This window comes from Fukomys damarensis, unplaced genomic scaffold, assembly GCF_012274545.1.
Source record: "Fukomys damarensis isolate Sample0158 unplaced genomic scaffold, DMR_v1.0_HiC HiC_scaffold_14, whole genome shotgun sequence".
In the NCBI taxonomy this organism is placed as follows: domain Eukaryota; kingdom Metazoa; phylum Chordata; class Mammalia; order Rodentia; family Bathyergidae; genus Fukomys; species Fukomys damarensis.
Genome location: NW_022900926.1, coordinates 573884 through 593366, shown reverse-complemented (window position 1 = coordinate 593366; position 19483 = coordinate 573884). Strand labels below are relative to the sequence as shown.

The 19483-nt window shown below is 40.5% G+C and overlaps 1 protein-coding gene across 1 annotated transcript in view; it reads left to right on the top strand.

Annotated features, from left to right (window-relative positions):
- Ros1 (ROS proto-oncogene 1, receptor tyrosine kinase) overlaps nucleotides 1-19483 on the top strand; it is a 123059-nt gene that overhangs the window by 78293 nt on the left and 25283 nt on the right. Inside the window, exons 26-33 of the mRNA XM_010644971.3 lie at nucleotides 311-490; nucleotides 4844-5046; nucleotides 6223-6367; nucleotides 7128-7360; nucleotides 7440-7616; nucleotides 15365-15533; nucleotides 16213-16330; nucleotides 19170-19360. Coding sequence (XP_010643273.2) covers nucleotides 311-490; nucleotides 4844-5046; nucleotides 6223-6367; nucleotides 7128-7360; nucleotides 7440-7616; nucleotides 15365-15533; nucleotides 16213-16330; nucleotides 19170-19360 — 1416 coding nt within the window. The remainder of the gene's footprint in view (nucleotides 1-310; nucleotides 491-4843; nucleotides 5047-6222; nucleotides 6368-7127; nucleotides 7361-7439; nucleotides 7617-15364; nucleotides 15534-16212; nucleotides 16331-19169; nucleotides 19361-19483) is intronic.

Here is a 19483-nt window from a genome sequence, read left to right as displayed (position 1 = left end):
TTTTTTTTTTTTTTTTTGGTACCAGGGATCAAACTCAGGACCTTGCACTCTTAAGTAAGTAGATCATGAACTACTTACAGCCTTAGTTCACTTTCAGAACATGTGGCTGGCGGTAATAGTATTTACCTTATTGGCTTGATATGGAAATAAAGCGAGAGCACCCCTCATTTACCCAAAATGTTACTTCATATTGAAATAATAGGAAAATTAAAAATTTAGCAGTTTTAAAGGATTTCATATATTGGTGAAAGTAAAAGCCTTGAGAGATTTAACTTGTTCTTTATTCCATGTTCTTTATGTTTTTAATCAGCAGGAAAAACACCTGTTAGCTTAACTGTGGATAAAGAGTTTATATATTGGATCATCACGGCAAAGGGCAACACACAGGTTTATCAAGCAAAGAAAGGAGGCGGCGCTGCCATTGCCCAGGCGAAGCCCCTGAGGAGTCAGTGCATCCTGGCGTACAGCTCGGCTGTGCAACCTTTCCCAGGTAAGAAGGCTGCACTCGTGACTGCTCGTCTCCGCTCCAAGGCCAGCCCTCCCCGGTGCCATAAAGCGCTCTTTGTTGCCCTCAACCTCGCAGTGTTCATCGCTCACTAGGTTGCTGCTTGTCCGGGGCCACAGGTTACATCGGGTTGTGCACGGCTTGGTTGCATGCGCTGCTCAGGACGTGCCCGGTCCCGGCACTCTCTCCGCCTGACTTCTTTCTTTCCTCAGTCCCATAATTTCTCTTCTTTTTTCTCCTTTAGTGATATTTTAGGCCTCGGTGGTGTCAAAAAGCACTGTGTAAAACCGTAGGTCCTTTTCCAGTTAAAGTGTGGTGTAATGGATCATGCATTAGGTAGCGTGTTGCACTGAGGCCACATATTATGAGTGTTATAATACTGTTACTCCATGCTGTTTAACGTGGGTGAGTCTGTGCTCCCATTTTTACTAAGTTCCCGTCTTAGTGCCATTGATAGAGTTTTGTAGTGTTGTATCGCTAATCCTGTTACTTCTCGAGCTGTATGAACTTGATATCATGGTGTTTATAATGCAACGATTTATAGAAAAGTATGGATCACATTTTATCAGGACTGACTATATATTTGTCACTGAAGGTCATAACAAAACTTTTGACAAATCTATAAACCAACCACCAAAAAAACCCAAAATCTGTATTACATTTCTTTATTGATGACATTGAAACCTATAGCAGTTTCTGGCTCTTTTAAAGCTTTCTCTGTTACTAAGTTAAAATGTCATTATAAAGTGTAATTCTCTCTGAGATAGGGACAGAAATGAACAAACCAATTTTTTTTTTTGCTTCAGTGTATTCAGTTAAAAATATGTGAAACTGGATAAGGTAAGAAGTTATACATAGGCTTAGTTCATGTTTTTATAAAGAATTCATTTTCCAATTTGAGAAATTGAAGAGATTTTTGTCTATGTGACTTCTAGTTTTTGGTCCAGCATATAGGAAATTTGAAAATTGCCACTGTGCCTAACAAGTAAAAATCTGAGCAAATGGAAAACTCAGATCCGTGAGAAAAGGGCAAACCACTTTTCCCAAATTAGGAAGAAAGATGAGCAACTAACTATAGATTTACAGTTTATGGAAACAAAACTCCACAAGCAAAAGGCTTTGAGGCTGGGAAACCCGAAGTGAGCTGCTCTGCTAGAGACTCAGCATGGACAGCTCTGCGAGTCAAAATGCTAGAAAACTCAGTCGTAAAGAGCTGCCACACTTTCTGAGTTTTATCACCAGGAGCCTGACCTGATTCTCACAGTGAATATCTTTAAAAACTTTCTTGTATTTCCATCAGATGATGAAGGAAAGGAGCAATCTTGAAGCACACTAGATTATTCTGTTCTGAACAAGGTTTGCCCTCGGGAGAAACTAACCGCAGCCCAACATTCTGGAGTTTATCAGATCTAATTTCAGTTCTTCGTCCAGAGGCACAGACTCACTGATTTAGAACTGCAGACTACTTCTCCTCCCCTTCACCTTGTTACTATATAACTAAAGGGTCATTCACGCAGTTTCTTTTATCTAGTAACCATGTCTGCTTATCAAGAGAAAAGTACCAGGTGTACTGGACATACGTAGTCTGAAGATTCAGAGCCAGCCCAAGAGTCAGACTCTGAGGGCAGGGATGTGGGCATCATCATGCTTGGAATTTAATATTCACCAATACATAAGGAATAGATGATCAGTGTAAATAAAGAGGTGGGAGTTCCATAAACAAAGCAAAATGAGAAGAAATACCAGAGATAACAGAAATCAACAGTGCCTTTGAAAAGCTGATTAGTAAATGACATGGTTGAGAAAAGAGTCTCTGAGCTTGAGGATATCTCAGTGGAAACATCTAAAATAGGAAAAGAAAGAGAAAACAATGAACAAACACATAGAACAGAGTATCCAAGTACTTTGGGACAGCTACAATGATCTGACACATGGAGTATGAATACCGGGAGGAGGAGAGAGAGAGAAACGGAAGAAATACAAAACAGTGGCTAAGAATTTCTCCAAATTGATATCAGGAAAACTCTAGGTAAAGGAAGCTCAGAGAAAGCTCAGAGACTGCCGAGCAGGATAATGTAAACTGTGGCTTTTGGGTGATAAAGATTTGTTGGTGTCACGTCCCTGACTGTAACAAATGTACCATTCTACGGGTACTGACGTGAGGGGATGCTATGTACGTATGGGAACATAGGTGTGGGGAGTCTCTGTGCCTTCCCCTCCGTTTACTGGAAACCTAAGACTGCACAAAAATAGCTTGTGCTTTAAAAAAGTACATGTAATATCTGTTTGAGGTTGAATAACACACCACACAAATACGCAATCATATATATACTTACAAATAAAATCCTACAGGTGGCATGAGGTTTTTTTTACTGAAACTCATGAAAAATATGATTAATATAATGCTGTCATTTTTTGAGAAAAATATCAACTTTACAACTTTCAAGGTACATTATTGAGAGTACTTTACCTCCATCTGCTGGAAATTTTAAGCAATTACCTATTACCATGTTCCCTTTTCTGTATAGGATTAAGAAAAAAAAGTATGGAAAAACTCCTGCCCCGAATGACATTTCTAGTACTTCAGTGTATCCTATTATATCTGTTAAATAAAAACAAAATAATGAGAAAGCACCGATCATCTTTGAATCAGATTATTGCTGTGGATGCTGTGAGGGTCCTATTCTCACTTTGGAGCAGCGGTCAGCACATATATACCATATAAATATCACTGGCGCCAAAGACTGGGCCACTTGTAACTTTAGTAAAATTATCCTTCTTCAGACTCCCATTCTGCTCAGAGCTGTTTTCCCAAGTCCCATTCACATTCCTTGTTCTTGGTAATTTATGATGTCGTTCCATCTTTAAACATTCTTTTTTGCAGTTTGGAATTCACATTCAGAGCTCCCAGAGCAGATCAGCATTATTGCCCCTAATTTGTCAGTAGCGTACTAATAATGCTAATAAAAGCTCACAGCGTGCCTGAGGTAGGGTCACACAGAAGCATCTGTGAAGCAGACGTGGTCTGTGTTTGGAAGAGCTAGAGGAAAGTGCTCAAGGTCAAAGAGTTGGGGGGGAGCAGGCTTCGTGGACTCGTTTGGCTCATAGACATTTCCTCCCTAATTTTCTTATTTGTTGAATGCAAAGGACATAGTTTGTTTTTATAACACCAGTAAATACGTACAGCATTTTTAAAGCAGCTAAAATGTGTCAGGCTCCCTCCTGGGAGTCTAGGGAAGCAGTCTTGGCCCAAGAAACTTCACATTCTAGTGGTAGATAAATAAAGCTGCAAAGGTAAAACTGAACCCATCTGCTGTAAGTACTGAGTGCTGTGGTGGAGGGTTTAAGGCATGGCAAGAGCAGCAAGGACACGCTCTGACCTGAGTGCTGTGGCCCAGGAGAGAGGCTGCTGTGGACCGAGCCAGGGTGAGGTCAGTCCACACGAGGACTGTTGGTGGGGTTGTGACTGCAGGGGAGAGTGACCAAGCAGTCCGGCGGGGTTGAGCCAGAGTGCAGAGTGCAATGAGTGGTGGTTAAGGGTGCTGCCCTGGTGCAGGCCTGTCAGGTTTCATAGAAAACTACATTTAGGTTTTGTGCACCTTGTGTTCTCTTTGCGTGATGGTGCTAACCCTTTAGGTTGTTTTCCATGGGACATGACCAGAGTAAATAGATGGGAAGCTGCGTTTGGTTGCCAGGGACTGAAATCTGATTTGAGAGGTCCTGCCTCACCTGCAGGGTGGCAGGTGCACCATTGCTCCTGAAGGATCGGGGTGGTGCCCCTCAAGGGCAGGGTGCACACACTGGCTGTGTGCTCTGGCCAGGCAGCTCCATTGTGTTGCCAACCACCTCTCTTCTGTTTCTCTGGGCTTCTCTAGCACATCTTCCAGTCGCTTCCTACAGAATGACTGCTACCCCTCCAGACGTCACGTCAGCATCCTGGGCAGGGAGCCGGCAAGGGCAAGGGTGTAGAGGAGCCAGTCTGACCTCAGTATAGCAAGACAGATTCCCACTCACCTTTCACAGGGTGCACTGTGTCCCACGACTGTCCTAGGCATTGCTGCCCTCTAGGCACGCCAGTGGGGGCAGTGCCAGGCTTGCATAAGCTTAAGGCAGAGGGGTGGGCCTTGGGTGGCATCTCGCAGCATCTGCTCACACTGTGTCAGAATACAGCCATTGTTATTTCTTCAAAGAGCATTATTTCAAAGCATTTTCATATTTGTTCTCTCAAGCTAAAGTGCTCTACAAATTTCTTTCTAACCTTTTATATTACCCTTGATGTTAAATAAATCTATTGTTCCCCTTGTACCTGTATTGATCTTCCTTTTCTTCTTATTTTAGATAAAGCATTTCTGTTTCTAGCTTCAGATATGGTGGAACCAGCTATACTTAATGCCACCAACACCAGCCTCACAATTGCACTGCCTCCGGCCAAGACAAAGCATATTTGGAATGGCCTCTCTGGCCCAACTCCAACATACCTGGTTTATTATGCAGAACTTCATGGAAAGACAAGCAGCTCTCACCTGAAATATAAAATACTGGTGAGACTGAAGCTGTCATTTTTGTGTTGTGACAAGATGCGCTTAGCCATGGCAAAGCCTTTCCCATATGTTCTCAGATGTGCTACTACGCAGTCTTACAGCTGCTGATTCATGAGAGCACCCTTTGTTCCAGGCTTCTTGTCTGGGAGTGCTTTTAGCTGTGATGGCGCATGTGAACTCTGGCCAGTTGGTGAATCACCACGGTAACAGATCCTGAGTGTTCTGAGATAACTGGGTTGTTCGCCTCTGGGGTTATCTATCCCTGGAGTGCTATGGACACTTCTTTTCATGGCTGGTCCAGTAGCTTGAAGATTGAGGAGTAAGAAATGAATTGGGCAGAAAGAACATTGCCAGCTACTTGTTCTTCATAGCAATTATATCATATAAGCATTGAAAATTATATTTTGTTTATTTCACATTTTTTGAAATTTACAGCTACACAAGGTCTATGTCTTTTTAAAACTCATGATCATACACCAGTGATTGCATCATGTTTGGCACTGTTGGCATCACCAGATGTCTCCTGCGTGAGTGAATGAATTGGCACCATTCACTCCAACATTGGCATTCGAGGATCAGATGTCCTAGTGATGAGGGACTCACACTGCCAATGTTGCGTTTTGTGCTTGGCTTTATTTAATCAGTTCAGAAGGTCAAACTGACCATCATCTGTTGAACATTCCATACTGTATACTTTCTCATAAACTACCCATGATTCCTTGTCACTTAATACTTCATAGATGATTCCAATTCAAAGTGAGCACGATAGGTCTAAGGATCATCCTTTTTACTCTCTTAAACATTACTTCTAGGAATGGTTAGATAATATTGCTTAATCTTGTATTATTTATGTGTTGCAACCTTATGATATCATCTTGCTGAATTTCCAGTGCAATACCAATAATGTAAGTGCCCTTTCCAGGGAATTCAGCTTCCTGTGTGAAGTGATATGTTGCAAATTGGACCAAGGACTGCTAGTCACTTGGTATTTATTCTTGGAGACATTCAACAACTCAGGTCTGGGTAAACTAAGACAGTGGCATAATTATTAACAACCTAGAATTAAAAAATATTAAAATTTTGAGTCTTTAATTTTTTTCCTCTTTAGTTAAATAATTTCTATACACTTGAATAAGATAGAAAAGTAAGTCATTGACTTTTAAAAATTAATTACAGGAGTCTCAGGAGAGGATAGCTCTTGTTGAAGGTTTACGACCATTTTCAACATACATAATAAAAATGGCTATAAAGAATTATTATTCAGATTCTCGAGAACCTTTACCCCTGGGACCAGCGATCTGGGGAAAGACAAAAAGTGGCGGTGAGTCATGGGCTCAGTGTGTGTTGAGGAGGAATTTGTGTTGTATGTCTGTATCTGGCTTCTTTAACTCTGAATGTGGAATAGGATAAAATAAAATAAAATTTATTTAAAAATGGAAAACAAAAAAAACAACCAAAAATAATCTGAGTGCTAGGTAAGAAGTATTATGTGAGCTTTTAAAGTTTAATAAGGACAATGAATTTGTGGAAAATATTTTGAACTTGAACTTTGCTGTAAGCTTGGAGGATGATGAGTAACATTGTATAAAGAGGGACAGCGACTCAGAACCAGGAAACATTTCTCGGCCCCACCACACAGTGGCGCTCTCTCTCTGTGTCCCGCAGGTTTCGGTGGGAGACAAGGCCAGGGTTCTTCTCTATCCATTTGCCCTGAGCCCACTGAGAGTTATGGCAATGGACATGGCTTTCTTAAAGCAAATAGCTCTGGCATCTATAAAAGGGTGTTGTAAGAGTCAGTGATTATTCGTTCAGATGCTTGTGATGATCTGTACAAAGCTCATCTATTGGGTAATCTGTCCCTAACTGCACCCTTGAGATGGAATCAGAGAACATTTGGTCATTAAGCAAAAGCAGGCGAGAGCCTGTCCGGCCCCAGCTAACTCACCATTCTAGGGGCCGGTTCCCTTCGGCACCTGCTGTTCCTCCTGCTCGCAAGATGGGATCCCTCAGCCAGGACGCCCTCCCGCTTTCCACCCTGGAGTGCCGCAGCACCTCTTACCTGTCGTTGCCGTTTATTTCAGTTCCGGGAGCCGTTAGATTCATCAACACAACCGTGCTGTCAGACACTAGCCTCCTGGTGTCCTGGAGAGAATCTCCGCAGCCAAACGGACCTGGAGAGTCCGTCCGCTATCAGCTGGCGATTTCGCATTTGCCGCTCATCCCCGAGACTCCTCTAAGACAGAGCCAGTACCCGAAGGCGAGGCTCACTGTCCTGCTCGCAGCCCTGTCTGGCGGACAGCTCTATGTGCTAAAGGTGAAGAATGGTGGTGGTGCTCTTTGCCATCCCTGAGCTCACATTTGTGAAAGGTTAAGCAACCCTTCTTTTCTGCAAGGTTCTGGCCTGCCACTCTGAGCAAATGTGGTGCACCGAGAGTCACCGCATCACCGTCAAAATGTTCGACTCACCAGAGAGACCGCGGGCCGTGGCTCTGGAGGACACTAGTTTGCAATTACGTTGGAAGGCTCCATCCAATGGTAACCTCATCAGATTTTGGTTTGAACTCCAAAAGGTAGAATTTTTATGCAAATCTCTATTTTATGACACAGTACATTAAAAGCCTTTTCATATATCTATTGTGTTATATAAATCAACAATATACTTGGCAAACTTTATTGATTCAAGTTTGGTATGCAGAAGCAGTAAATCATGTGGACTAACTCTGATGGAAACAATCCCAGAGAGCTCTTTTTTAAAAATTGAGTTTATTGGTACAGTCTAGGTCTACAGTACAGTTACATTCATTACTGGGATCCTGTACCTTCACATGACAGGTCTTGGTTCTCATTTTTTCCCCTTGTCCCTGCCCTCCCTTCACCCCCTCCTCCCCTCCCTATTAACAAATTCTTTATTTCAATTTTTTCATTTGTTCATATTTTTTCTGTTCCCTTATTTCCTTTCCCCTACCCTTCCCCCTTTCCCTACACCTTTAGCCCGTTTCTTCATATTTCGCACTCTTAATTATCCCATTAGGATCATGTGTACTATTATAGTTTTTCACACCAGAGAAACTATTTGGTATTTACACATGTGTGACTTATTTATTTCACTTAGGAGTATATCCTCAATATGTGTCCATTTTCCTATGAATGACTCTAATTTCTCCTTCTTTATGGCTGAGTAGTACTCCATTTTATAGAAAAACCACATCTTCTTTATCCAGTTTCCAACAAATGGACAGATGGGCTGTTTCCAAGTTTTAGCTATTACAAACTGTGCTGCTATAATCACTGTGGTATGATTCTTTTAAATCTTTTGGAAATATACCCAGCAGAGGGATGGCTGGGTCAAATGGAACCTCTAATCCTAGTTGTTTGAGGTATCTCCATATTGATTTCCATAGTGGTTTCACCAGTCTGCACTCCCACCAACAATGGAGAAGGGTTCCTTTCTCTCCACAACCCCGCTAACATTTCTTATTGTGTGATTTCTTGATAGCAGCCATTCTTTGTGGGGTGAGGTGAAATCTCAGGGTTGTTTTCATCTGCATCTCTTGAATGACCAGTGATGTGGAGCATTTTTTCATATATTTACTTGCTGCTTTTACTTCTTTGTCTGAGAAATGTCTGTTCATTTCAGATGCCCAGTTTTGAATTGGGTCTTTATATTTGTGTGTGTGGGGTGATTATTTTGAGTTCTTTATATATTCTGGATAATAGTCCTTTGTCTGAGGAGCAGCTGGTAAAAATTTTTCCCTACATTGTAGCTTGTCTCTTAGTTCTTTTGATGGCTTCTTTTGCAGGGCAGAAGCTTTTTAATAAGATGAAATCCCAGCTGTTGATTCTTTCTGCTAGTTCCCGTACTACTGAGGACTTGTTCATAAAGTCTTTTCCTACGCCAATGTCTTCAAGAGTTCTGCCTAATTTATCTTCCAGCAAGTTTAGTGTTTCTGTTTTAATGTTTAGATCTTTAATCCACTTGGATTTTAATTTAGTTCACAGTGAAATATAAGGTTCTAGTTTTAATGTTTGGCAGGTTGAGATCCAGTTTTTCCAACACCATTTATGAAAGAGGCTATCTTTCCTCCAGTGGGGATGGTCAGCTCCTTTGTCAAAGATGAGGTAGCTGAGTACATCTGGAGTTGTTTCTGTATCTTCCAGTCTTTCCCACTGATCCTCAGGTCTGTTTCTTTGCCAGTACTGTGCTGTTTTTATCACAGTGGCTTTGTAGTATAGTTTCAGATTGGGAATTGTTATACCCGCTGCCATGTGTCTGGATGGCTTTTGCTATTCTAGGCCTCTTATGGTTCCAAATGAATTTTTGGATTCTTCTTTCTAGTTCTGTGAAGTATAGTGTTGAAATTTCAATTTGCATTGCATTTAATCTGTATAGCAGTTTTGGTAGTATGGCCATTTTCACTATGTTGATTCTTCCTACCCAGGAGCAGGGGATATCTTTCCATTTTCTTATATCCTTTTTGGTCTCTTTTTTCAGAGTGCTGTAGTTTTCAGTGTAGAGGTCTTTTGCTTCTTTTGCTAGATTTATTCCCAGACACTTCATTTTATTGAGTGCTACTGTGAAAGGAATTGTTTCCCTAATTTCTCGTTCAGTGAGCCTGTTATTTGTGTACAAGAAGGCTGTTGATTTTTGGGTGTTGACCTTGTATCCAGCTACTTTGCTAAAAGTGTATCTTAAGTCAAGAAGTCTTTTGGTGGAGTTTTTTGGGTCTTTGATGTAGAGTATCATATCATCAGCAAATAATGACAGTTTAACTTCTTCCTTTGCTATCTTTATTGCTTTAATTTCTTTCTCTTGTCTAATTGCTATGGCTAATGTTTCCAGAACTATATCAAAGAGGAGTGGTGATAGTGGGCATCCTTGTCTTGTTCCTGATTTTAACTTGAAGGTTTTCAGTTTTGGGCCATTTAATATGATGTTGGCTGTTAGTTTTTCATAGATAGGCTTTATTAAGTTGAGATATAGACCATCTATTCTAATTTTTTGCAGAGTTTTTATCATGAATGGGTGTTGAATTTTGTCAAATGCTTTTTCTGCATCTATTGAGAGGATCATGTGGTTCTTGTCCTTGACTTTGTTTATATAGTGTATTACATTTATTGAGTTATGTAAGTTGAACCTCCTTGCATCCCTGGAATAAATCCAACTTGGTCAGGATGTGTGATCTTCTTGATATCCTCTGTATTCTGTTTGCTATTATCTTATTGAGGATGTTTGCATCTATATTCATTAAGGAGATTGGCCTGTAGTTCTCTTTTTTAGTTACATCTTTCCCTGGTTTTGGAATCAAAGTGATACTTGCTTCCAGGAATTAATTTGGAAATATTGCTTCCCTTTCAATTTCATTGAAGAGTCTGAAGAGTAATGGCAGCAGTTCTTCTCTAAATGTCTTGTAAAATCCAGCAGTGAATCCATTAGGACCTGGGCTTTTCTTTGTTGGTAAGTTTTTAATTAAATTTTCAATTTCACTGATTGTAATCGGGGTGTTTAAAATGTTTTTATCTTCTTGGTTCAATTTTGGTAATTCATAAGTATCTGGAAATCTGTCCATTTCTTCTGTGTTTCCCTTTTTATTAGAGTACAGTTTCTCATAGTAGGTATTAATGATCCTCTGGATTTCTGTGGGATCTGTTGTGACTTCGCCTTTCTCATTCCTGATTGCATGAATCTGAGCCTTTTATTTCCTTTTTTTGATAAGGTTTGCTAAGTGTTTATCAATTTTATTCATTCTTTCAAAAAACCAACTCTTCGATTCATTTATTTTTTGTATTGTTTTCTTAGTTTCCATTGCATTGATTTCTGCTCTAATCTTTGTAATTTCCTCTCTTGTTCGAGCTTTGGGTTTTTCTTGCTCTTGTTTTTGTAGGAGTCTAAGGTTCATTGTTAGGTTGTTTATTTGAGCTTGCTCTGGTTTCCTAATGTGGGCATTCAGTTGCTATGAATTTTCCACATAGAACTGCTTTCATTGTGTCCCATAGATTCCTGTGTGTTGTATTTTTCTGCTCTAATCTTTGTAATTTCCTCTCTTGTTCGAGCTTTGGGTTTTTCTTGCTCTTGTTTTTGTAGGAGTCTAAGGTTCATTGTTAGGTTGTTTATTTGAGCTTGCTCTGGTTTCCTAATGTGGGCATTCAGTTGCTATGAATTTTCCACATAGAACTGCTTTCATTGTGTCCCATAGATTCCTGTGTGTTGTATTGGGGTTTTCATTTATTTGTAAAAGCTGTCTGATTTCTTCTTTAATTTCCTCTGTGATCCATTGATTGTTCAGGAGAGTGTTGTTCAATTTCCATGTGTTTGTGAAGTTCCTACGGTTTCTTATGCTATTGATGTCCAGCTTTATTGTACTGTGATCTGATAATATACAGGGAATAACTTCAATTCTTTTGCATTTATTCAAACCTGTTTTGTGAGCTAGTATGCGATATATCTTGGAGAATGACCCATGTGCAGCTGAAAAGTATGTATATTCTGATTTTGTGGGGTGGAACACTCTATAGATGTCTAATAAGCCCATGCGTTCAAAAGCTTGCTTCAGTTCTAGTATTTCATTGTTGATTTTTTGCCTAGATGATCCATCTATTTGTGATAGTGGGGTATTTAGATCCCCCACTACAATTGTACTAGTGCTTATTTGGTTTTCAGGTTACTTAATATTTGTTTTATATAGTTGGGAGCATTTATATTTGGTGCATATATGTTTATGATTGTCATTTCTTCCTCTGGGATTGTTCCCTTTACAAGGATGTAGTGGCCTTCTTTGTCTCTCTTAATCAGTTTTGGTTTGAAATTTATTTTTTCTGTTAATAAGATTGCAATCCCTGCTTTTTTCTGGGCTCCTGTCACATGGAGAATTGTTTTCCATCCTTTCACTTTCAGTCTGTGGGCTTCTTTTTGTACTAGGTGTGTTTCCTGTATGCAACATATTGTTGGGTTTTGCTTCTTAATCTATTCTGCCAATCTATTTCTCTTGATTGGTGAATTGAGGCCATTGACATTGATGGTTATAACTGATATGTACTGACTTATTATTGTCATGTTGTTGTCCTTTTGTTGAGTCTTTTTAATTTTTTGACCTCTCCTTTTAGTTTCTTGCCTTGGCTATTTGAATTGCTCTGTTGGGCCTCATGGTGTTGTGATCATTGTCTTTTTCTAGGATATTGTTTAAAATTCCTTGTAGTGCTGGTTTAATATTCATGAAGTTTCTCAAGTGTTCTTTGTCATGGAAGTATCTTATTTCTCCATCCATTTTGAAAGAGAGTTTTGCAGGATACATTAGTCTTGGTTGTAGGTTGTTTTCTTTTAGGACTTGAAATACCTCACTCCAGGCTCTCCTTGACCTTAGGGTTTGTGCTGAAAAGTCTGCTGTGATTCTTATGGGCTTTCCGTTGCATGTGATTTGTTTCTTTTCTCTTACTCCTTGTAGTATTTTGTTATTCTTATGTAGTATTTTTATTCTTTTGGGTTTCTGGGATCTTGATTATTATATGTCTAGGTGTATATATTTTTTTTTGATCATGTCTAGTTGGAGTCCTATATGCCTCGCTTATCTGTATGTCAAATTCTTCCCCTCTGTTTGGGAAGTTTTCTGTCACTGAATCTGTGAACAGCTTTTTTAAGTCATTTGCATTTTCTCCTGCTACTTCATGGATTCCTATCAGTCTTATATTATTTTTCTTTGCATCTTCTAGGAGTTGTTGGATCGATTTCTCATGCTCCATTGCTGTTTTTAAGGGAACTCTCTTTTCACGGTCACTGTCTGCGATCCTATCTTCTATATCTGAGACTCTATCTTCACAATCTTTTATTCTGTTGTGTATGCTTTCAATAGAGCTTTTAATCTCCTGAATATCTGTTTGAATCTCTTTAATGGATTCCATTTATTTCCTATGTTGGGTGTTCATTGTTTCCATTTCTTTCTTATTCTGGGCCTTCATGGTTTCTATTATGTTCCTAAGCTCATCTATTTCTTTGTCAGCTTCTGTTCTGTAGTCTGGAATCATGTCTTTCATTTTGCTCACCATCTCTATGCTTATCTGGGAAATTATTTTTGTTTTGAATTTTTCTAGAGCTTGATTGATCAGTTTTTTTACTTCCTGTGCTGTGAGTTCTGAGTGTCCTGGAGGTTCACTATCAGACTTTTCATCCTCCTTTGGCCTACTGTTTGCCATTGGTGGACTGGAAGTCTGTCTTTGTGGCTTGCTTAAGTGTTTTCTCATTTTTATTTTCGCTGTTGGGTTGCCCTTGATTCAATCTCTGGGTCATTAAATCTTCCTGATATCCTTGCATCCCAGCCTTTGATTTTCTAATGACTTATAGACATTCTCATTTTCATAATTGAGAAAACAACTCATCAAATCAATCCTTATCCTTTATCCCAGTCTATACAATGAGGAACACAATAGGATCAGCCACCACACTTTATAGCCAGCCATGCTTCTGCAGAGTGTGTCCAAGGACTGGCACAATCAGGGGATCTGAGGGGGTGGGGGTGGGGGCGGTGCTGCGTGGCTACCCTCCTGGCACTACTGGGGCTGGGCAATCAATGGTGCCTGCCGGGAAAGGCATGGCTCAGGGGGATGACCGTAGATTGGGCTGGGCCCAGAGAGCTCTTAAATAGCTCTGTCTAAAAGAGTATGAGATACAGATTACAAATTACATAGGATTTTATTCAGTATGGTTTTTCTGGTTTGAAGTCCATCACAGTGTGATGTTTTCTATGAGAAAATGAAACAAACAAATAAACAAACCACAACAAAGAGATCAAAACCTTATTTAGAAATGTCCTTTCAAGCTGATGTGATGGCGCATGCCTGTAATCTCAGTGTTTAGGGGGGCTGACACAGGAGGATCACAAGTTCAAGTCCCATTGGGCAGACTAATGAGACCCTGTTAAAAAAAACAAAGGGGGCAGAGCTAAGGATGTAGCTCAGCAGTAGAGAATCCTTGGGTCTCATCCTTAGTACTGAAAAAAAAAAAAAGTCACTCCAATCATGTGAGGGCTGTGCAGCCTTCATAGGTCATTTAGAAAAACTGCAAAGCTGATGATGTAAGCTGTTGTCATACCTGCATGTGTGAGCATCTCAAGTACAAATGTTGCTCCAGAAGCACTCAGGCTAGGTTGTGACCTCCAGCCAGAGACTTCTGTCTCTCTGAGTGAGATGGACCCACAGCACAGAGCGGGACAGCTGGGAATGACCCGGCACTTTCCGAGACTGTGAGGCAGAGAGATGACAGAACAGGTGTCCTGTAAATATTACTGCTTTAGAAATGAAAGAGGAATAACATGATAAATAATAACTTCCTTGTCTGGAAAAAATGAAGAAATCAGAACACAAGCCTAAGTTTCTATCTAGATTTTGAACCATATAGATTTTTCTTTAAAGAAATCACAAAAGTGTACAGAAGAACAGATTCAGTTTAAGATTAAGGAGACACAGGGAGTTTTGCTTTGGTATATTTTTAATGGAAGTCCATGAGAACTGTGGTTTTCTCAGATATCCTGACAAATTTCAATCAGAACCAAACATTTCTGCAGTTTTAGTCTGTGAGACATCAGAGCCCAGACCTCCCATGCATGTCCTAGGTGACTAGTGATGGCCCTCACCCGTGCATGGGATGGCTTCTGAGAGAGGGAGCCTTGGTCCCTGTGATGTTCAGGAGTGCCCAGCACCTCTCCAGATGGATGGAGAGGTGCATGGGCTGCTGTGGCGAGGCCATTGCCAGGCCATTTCCCTGCAGACATCTCCCCTAACTGTGAGGCACTCGGGATTTCTGGATGGTGATGTGGAGTGTTGGTCAACTGGTCCAGTCACTTCCGGTGATTTCTACTGTGCATCATTGGATCATTACAAAGGCAGGCAAACAAGAGCTAGAAGTTTATACCTGGGAATAACTAACTTGTCTCTGTCTCTGTCTTTGTCTCTCCCTCTCTCCCTCTCTCCCTCCCTCTCTCTCTCTCTCTCTCTGTCTCAGACACACACACACACACACACACACAGAGACACACACACACTTGATTCAGAGTAAATATTACAGATCTAATGCCCTTCTTTCATTAAGCTGTACATCTCATCACAATTGATGAGTTTAGTACAAGCAATGCCATTAAGATCACCATTTCTATTTCTTTTTCATTCTGTTTCCCTTTTTTCTCTTTGCTTTTTATAACAGTGGTGGTGCACTTCATGACAGTGCAATAGACAACATTCCCAGATCAGTAGGACATTGATGTGGAGTGTCTCTGATGGGAAGGTGTGTCCTTGTGAGTGCTAAGTGAAAAGGCATGTGGCTTTTTCCCCCCAGGGGAAATACAGCGAGTTTTCCCACATTGAAGCTTCCTGCAGCCAGGGTCCTGCTTATGTCTGCAACATCTCAGATCTCCAGCCGTATACCTCCTACAGTGTCCGAGTTGTGGTGCAGTATGAGACAGGAGACAGAAGCCCCTCACGCTCTGAAAGCTTCTGGACCAGAGGTGAGCACCACATATGCAGCCCTCAGACAGCCCACAAACATCCAGATCTGCTCATCTCTTATTTTACCAATCCTAAAGGTAGAAGTTTTTCTTTAAAACAAGTTCATCACTATTTTTAGAGCTTACATGAAGAAATCAGTCAAGGGTTTTACAGGCAGTAACAAGATAATTTAGCCTGATCTTGTGTGATTCTCATCAGGTGAAAAAACTTTCTCCTTTCAGTATTCAGGTTTCCTGTCTAGCTATGATACTTTGTAATGCGAAATATATTTAAAAGGGTAACTGAGTGCTAAACAAATAATTATTTAAGGATTTCTATATTCCAGATGCAAAAATGAAAAATATAACAACTCTGTTAATTAGTATTCTGAAAATTATATCATAATTCCATATTGATTACATAAGGGTAGAGGAGAATTTTCCAAAACTTATGACAGTTTTCTTTATTTGGATTTATCAGTTGTTTTGTGTCAAGCTGAGATACACTGTTAATCCTGTCACTAATCCACCTAATCACCACTATTAAAAACTTTAGATGCTCATTTGAAAATGTTCTATCAGAGTATTCCTGAAGTTTCAAACTGCATTTTTCTTTCTTTAATGTACTCTATAGAATAGTGTCAGTGGAGTGTACTTCATACTTCTAGTATATCAATCAGTATTTTCCTCTTTCCCAAAGCTGGAGTCCCAAGTAAACCAGGCATTCCCAAACTATTAGAAGGGAGTAAAAATGCAATACAGTGGGAAAAAGCTGAAGATAATGGAAGTAGCCTTATGTATTATCTCCTTGAGATCAGGTAGGTCTGTTTGTAAAAGTGCTTTATAAACTACAGTGAGTGAAGCAGTTAATTATAAAGGGATCAAAAGTAAGAATATTTATGAAGGTGTGCTTATATGTAAACACAAAGGATCTCTGGCTTCTGGACTTTGCATGTAGTGCAGTGTTCTCTGCTCAACACGCAGAGGTCAGCCTTGACCCTGATTATGAGGCACAGCACATCACTCTAAGAAATCAGCAGCAGCTCTTTAAAACTTTAGAGAAACTATTCAATCACAGGCTCATGCAACCAAGATTTACTTAAGTCTATTCTATTTAAGAAGCGGAGCTAATGTATGATGTCAGGTGGTGAACTGCATGTGAATTTCTGATCATTTGCTTTAGAAAGGCTGAATACCCTCTAGTAAAAACTGGCAATGGGCTTGGTAGTTTTAAAACTGTAACTTTGGAGAAGGGCTGAAATGGTGTGAAGCATACAGGTACCATAGACTTCTCTCGTCTATTGGGAAGATCGCAGTTGCAGTGCACTCCCAGGACTGAAAATGTGCTCTCAACAAAGACCAGTCACTTATAAGCAATTTCATGGGGTGTATGGGGAGCGCAGTGAACCATAGTTGGCCCCGAAGGGCTAATTTCCTGCCTGCTTGAGGGAAGAGTTCCAAATTCCAAAGACACTCCCCTCACGGGACTATGAAACCATCTTTTAAGAAGCTCCAAGGACAAAAGTCACTTCCATAATTATAGTCTGGGCAACTTGAGCTCTAGATCTATTTTTGCTTCATCTTGCTCTTGCATTCCTGTAACCTTAACAATTTTTCCTGCTCATTCTGGAGAATTCCCTTGGCCAGAATTCTAACTTAGGCCTTTGTGAAATGTGTTACTGTTTTCTCAGCACAGCAATATACATTCTGATCTGCAGAACTGCCTTGGTGGCCTGTGGCTGTAATTGCTCTCAATGGGTAGGCCACACTGTGGTTCCGGCTGGGACCCCTTTAGTGTGTTCCCCTCTTCAGCACCTTCAGGGCCTGACTTCATCTTGATAGTTTGTATGCTTCTTGCCTCAGTCTCCACTGTGGAAATACAGACTGTAGAGTGACAAAACAATGGTTGTAACTTAAATATCTCTACGTTGGCTCTTTAGTCAGGACTTGCTAGGTGAACTCTATACACTTGCTGATGGTACAGTAGTAGTGCAAAGGGTGTGAACTTCAGAACTGAAAAGTGTTTGAATGAAGATCATGAAGCAAGCACCACCAGCTAGGTGACTTAGGACAATAGAATTTTGCTCTTACAGTTCTGGAAATTAAAAGTCTGAAATCATGGTGTCAGCAGGACTATGCTCCCTCTGAAGACTTGATGGAAGACTTTCCTTACTTCCTAACTTCTCACAGTTGGCAGACATCCTCAGTGCTCCTTGCTTGTAGATGGGTCACTTCAACCTCTGCCCTCATCATCACCTGGCTGTCTCCTTGTGTGAGTCTGTGTCCACATTCCCCTCTTTTCATATGGGCACCAGTCCCGGAAGTAGGAGCCACCTAATCTAGGATGATCTCATCTTGATTTGGTTTCATCTGTCAAAACCCTGTTTCCAAGCAAAGTCATATTCACAGGTTCTGGTGGATATGGATGGGGGCACTATTCCACTATTCGATTTAGCACACAGACTGTATTTGAATCTCCCCTTATTTTCATTTTGTGAGCTTTTTATTTTTAATCTATAAAATGAGAATGATGGGTATCTTTGGAGTTGTTGTGAAAACTCAGTGAAACAAAACAACACATATAAAGCACTAGCACAAAGTGCTGTAAATAGAAGGTGCTCAAACAACATTGAAAATTATCAGTGTCTTCTTTGGTTAGTAGCCATGGAGGGCTGCTTCAGAAATATCTAGAGGCCTCTTTCTTTCATGTTAGAGTTGTTTAAGTAATAAAATTGCCAATGCTTACCCTGAGGCTTCTCCACATGTACCAGTGCATTATGTCATAATGAGTTGCTGAGGATAATCCTGGGGACATATTGCCCCTGGAGACATGTGTGACCAGGTCTCTTGCCTTCTGCTCCTGTCTGTTCCTTGCCCTCCTGAGCTCAGTCCCCAATATCCTGTTGCTTTTTCAGGATAACCACTTATTACCAGGAACCCAGCCAGATGGTACTGTGTTTTCCCAAGCTCACAGTGGACTGGTACCAAGTCCTAGAAGTGCTGCCACCTAAAAGTACTATAGAGGAATTGCTCTTCAGTGCCAGAGAACACATACTCAGCCTTGAGCTTGCCTTCAGTCAGTGATGCTGTTGAAAGCATTCTGCTTTCTTCCTTTGAGCCAGCACTGTGTGGGTTAGCTTTGAGACACAGTTTAAACCAATATAGAAGGAAGCAAAGAACCTCAAATCTCACATATAATAACTCTGGTAGCTGAGCTGTGACACATTCTTTATCAATTTTATACTGTGTATCATCTTATCCAAATATAGAATAAATTACAAATAACTCAAGACTGAAAATTAAGAAAAATGGCAACTTCTCATTAAAAATTATGATGTGGTTTTCTTATGTGTTTGGAATTCTGAAGAGATTTTATGTATCCTAAACAGTAGGAAAAGGATTGTCAACTTTCTCTTGGTCTATTCTTTGTGGCATTTTCGATGGGCTCAGTTGGTTAGCTCATGCAGCAGAGGATGACTTTACAGAGCAACCATGATGTTTTCTGCAGCCAAGCCATGAAGGAGGGATGAGATTAAGGGTGGGATGATCAGGCGGCTCTCTGATGCTGTCTTTAACTCGAAATCTTAGCAAACCAGAAATCACACATATATTCTCATCTGTATTTTCTGCATTGACTCTTTACTGCTTCTTTTTCAGAAAGATCACTTCAAATGACTCACAGAACCAGGATTTAAGGTGGAAGATGGCATTCAATGGGTCCTGCAGCAGCATTTGCATGTGGAAGTCCAAAAACCTGAAAGGAATGTTTCAGTTCAGAGTAGTAGCTGTAAATCTTGTTGGGTTTGGTGACTACAGTGGAGTCAGTGACGGTATTATCCTAGTGGGAGGTATGTCGCCGTGCTTGCCCACCCACGGGCGTTTTGTGTAAAGGTTCAGTGATAAAGGGAGGTGCGTCCTGGTGTTAGAAGCAGATGTGGAGCCTGTAGCTTATAATCCCAGCTGTTAAATTT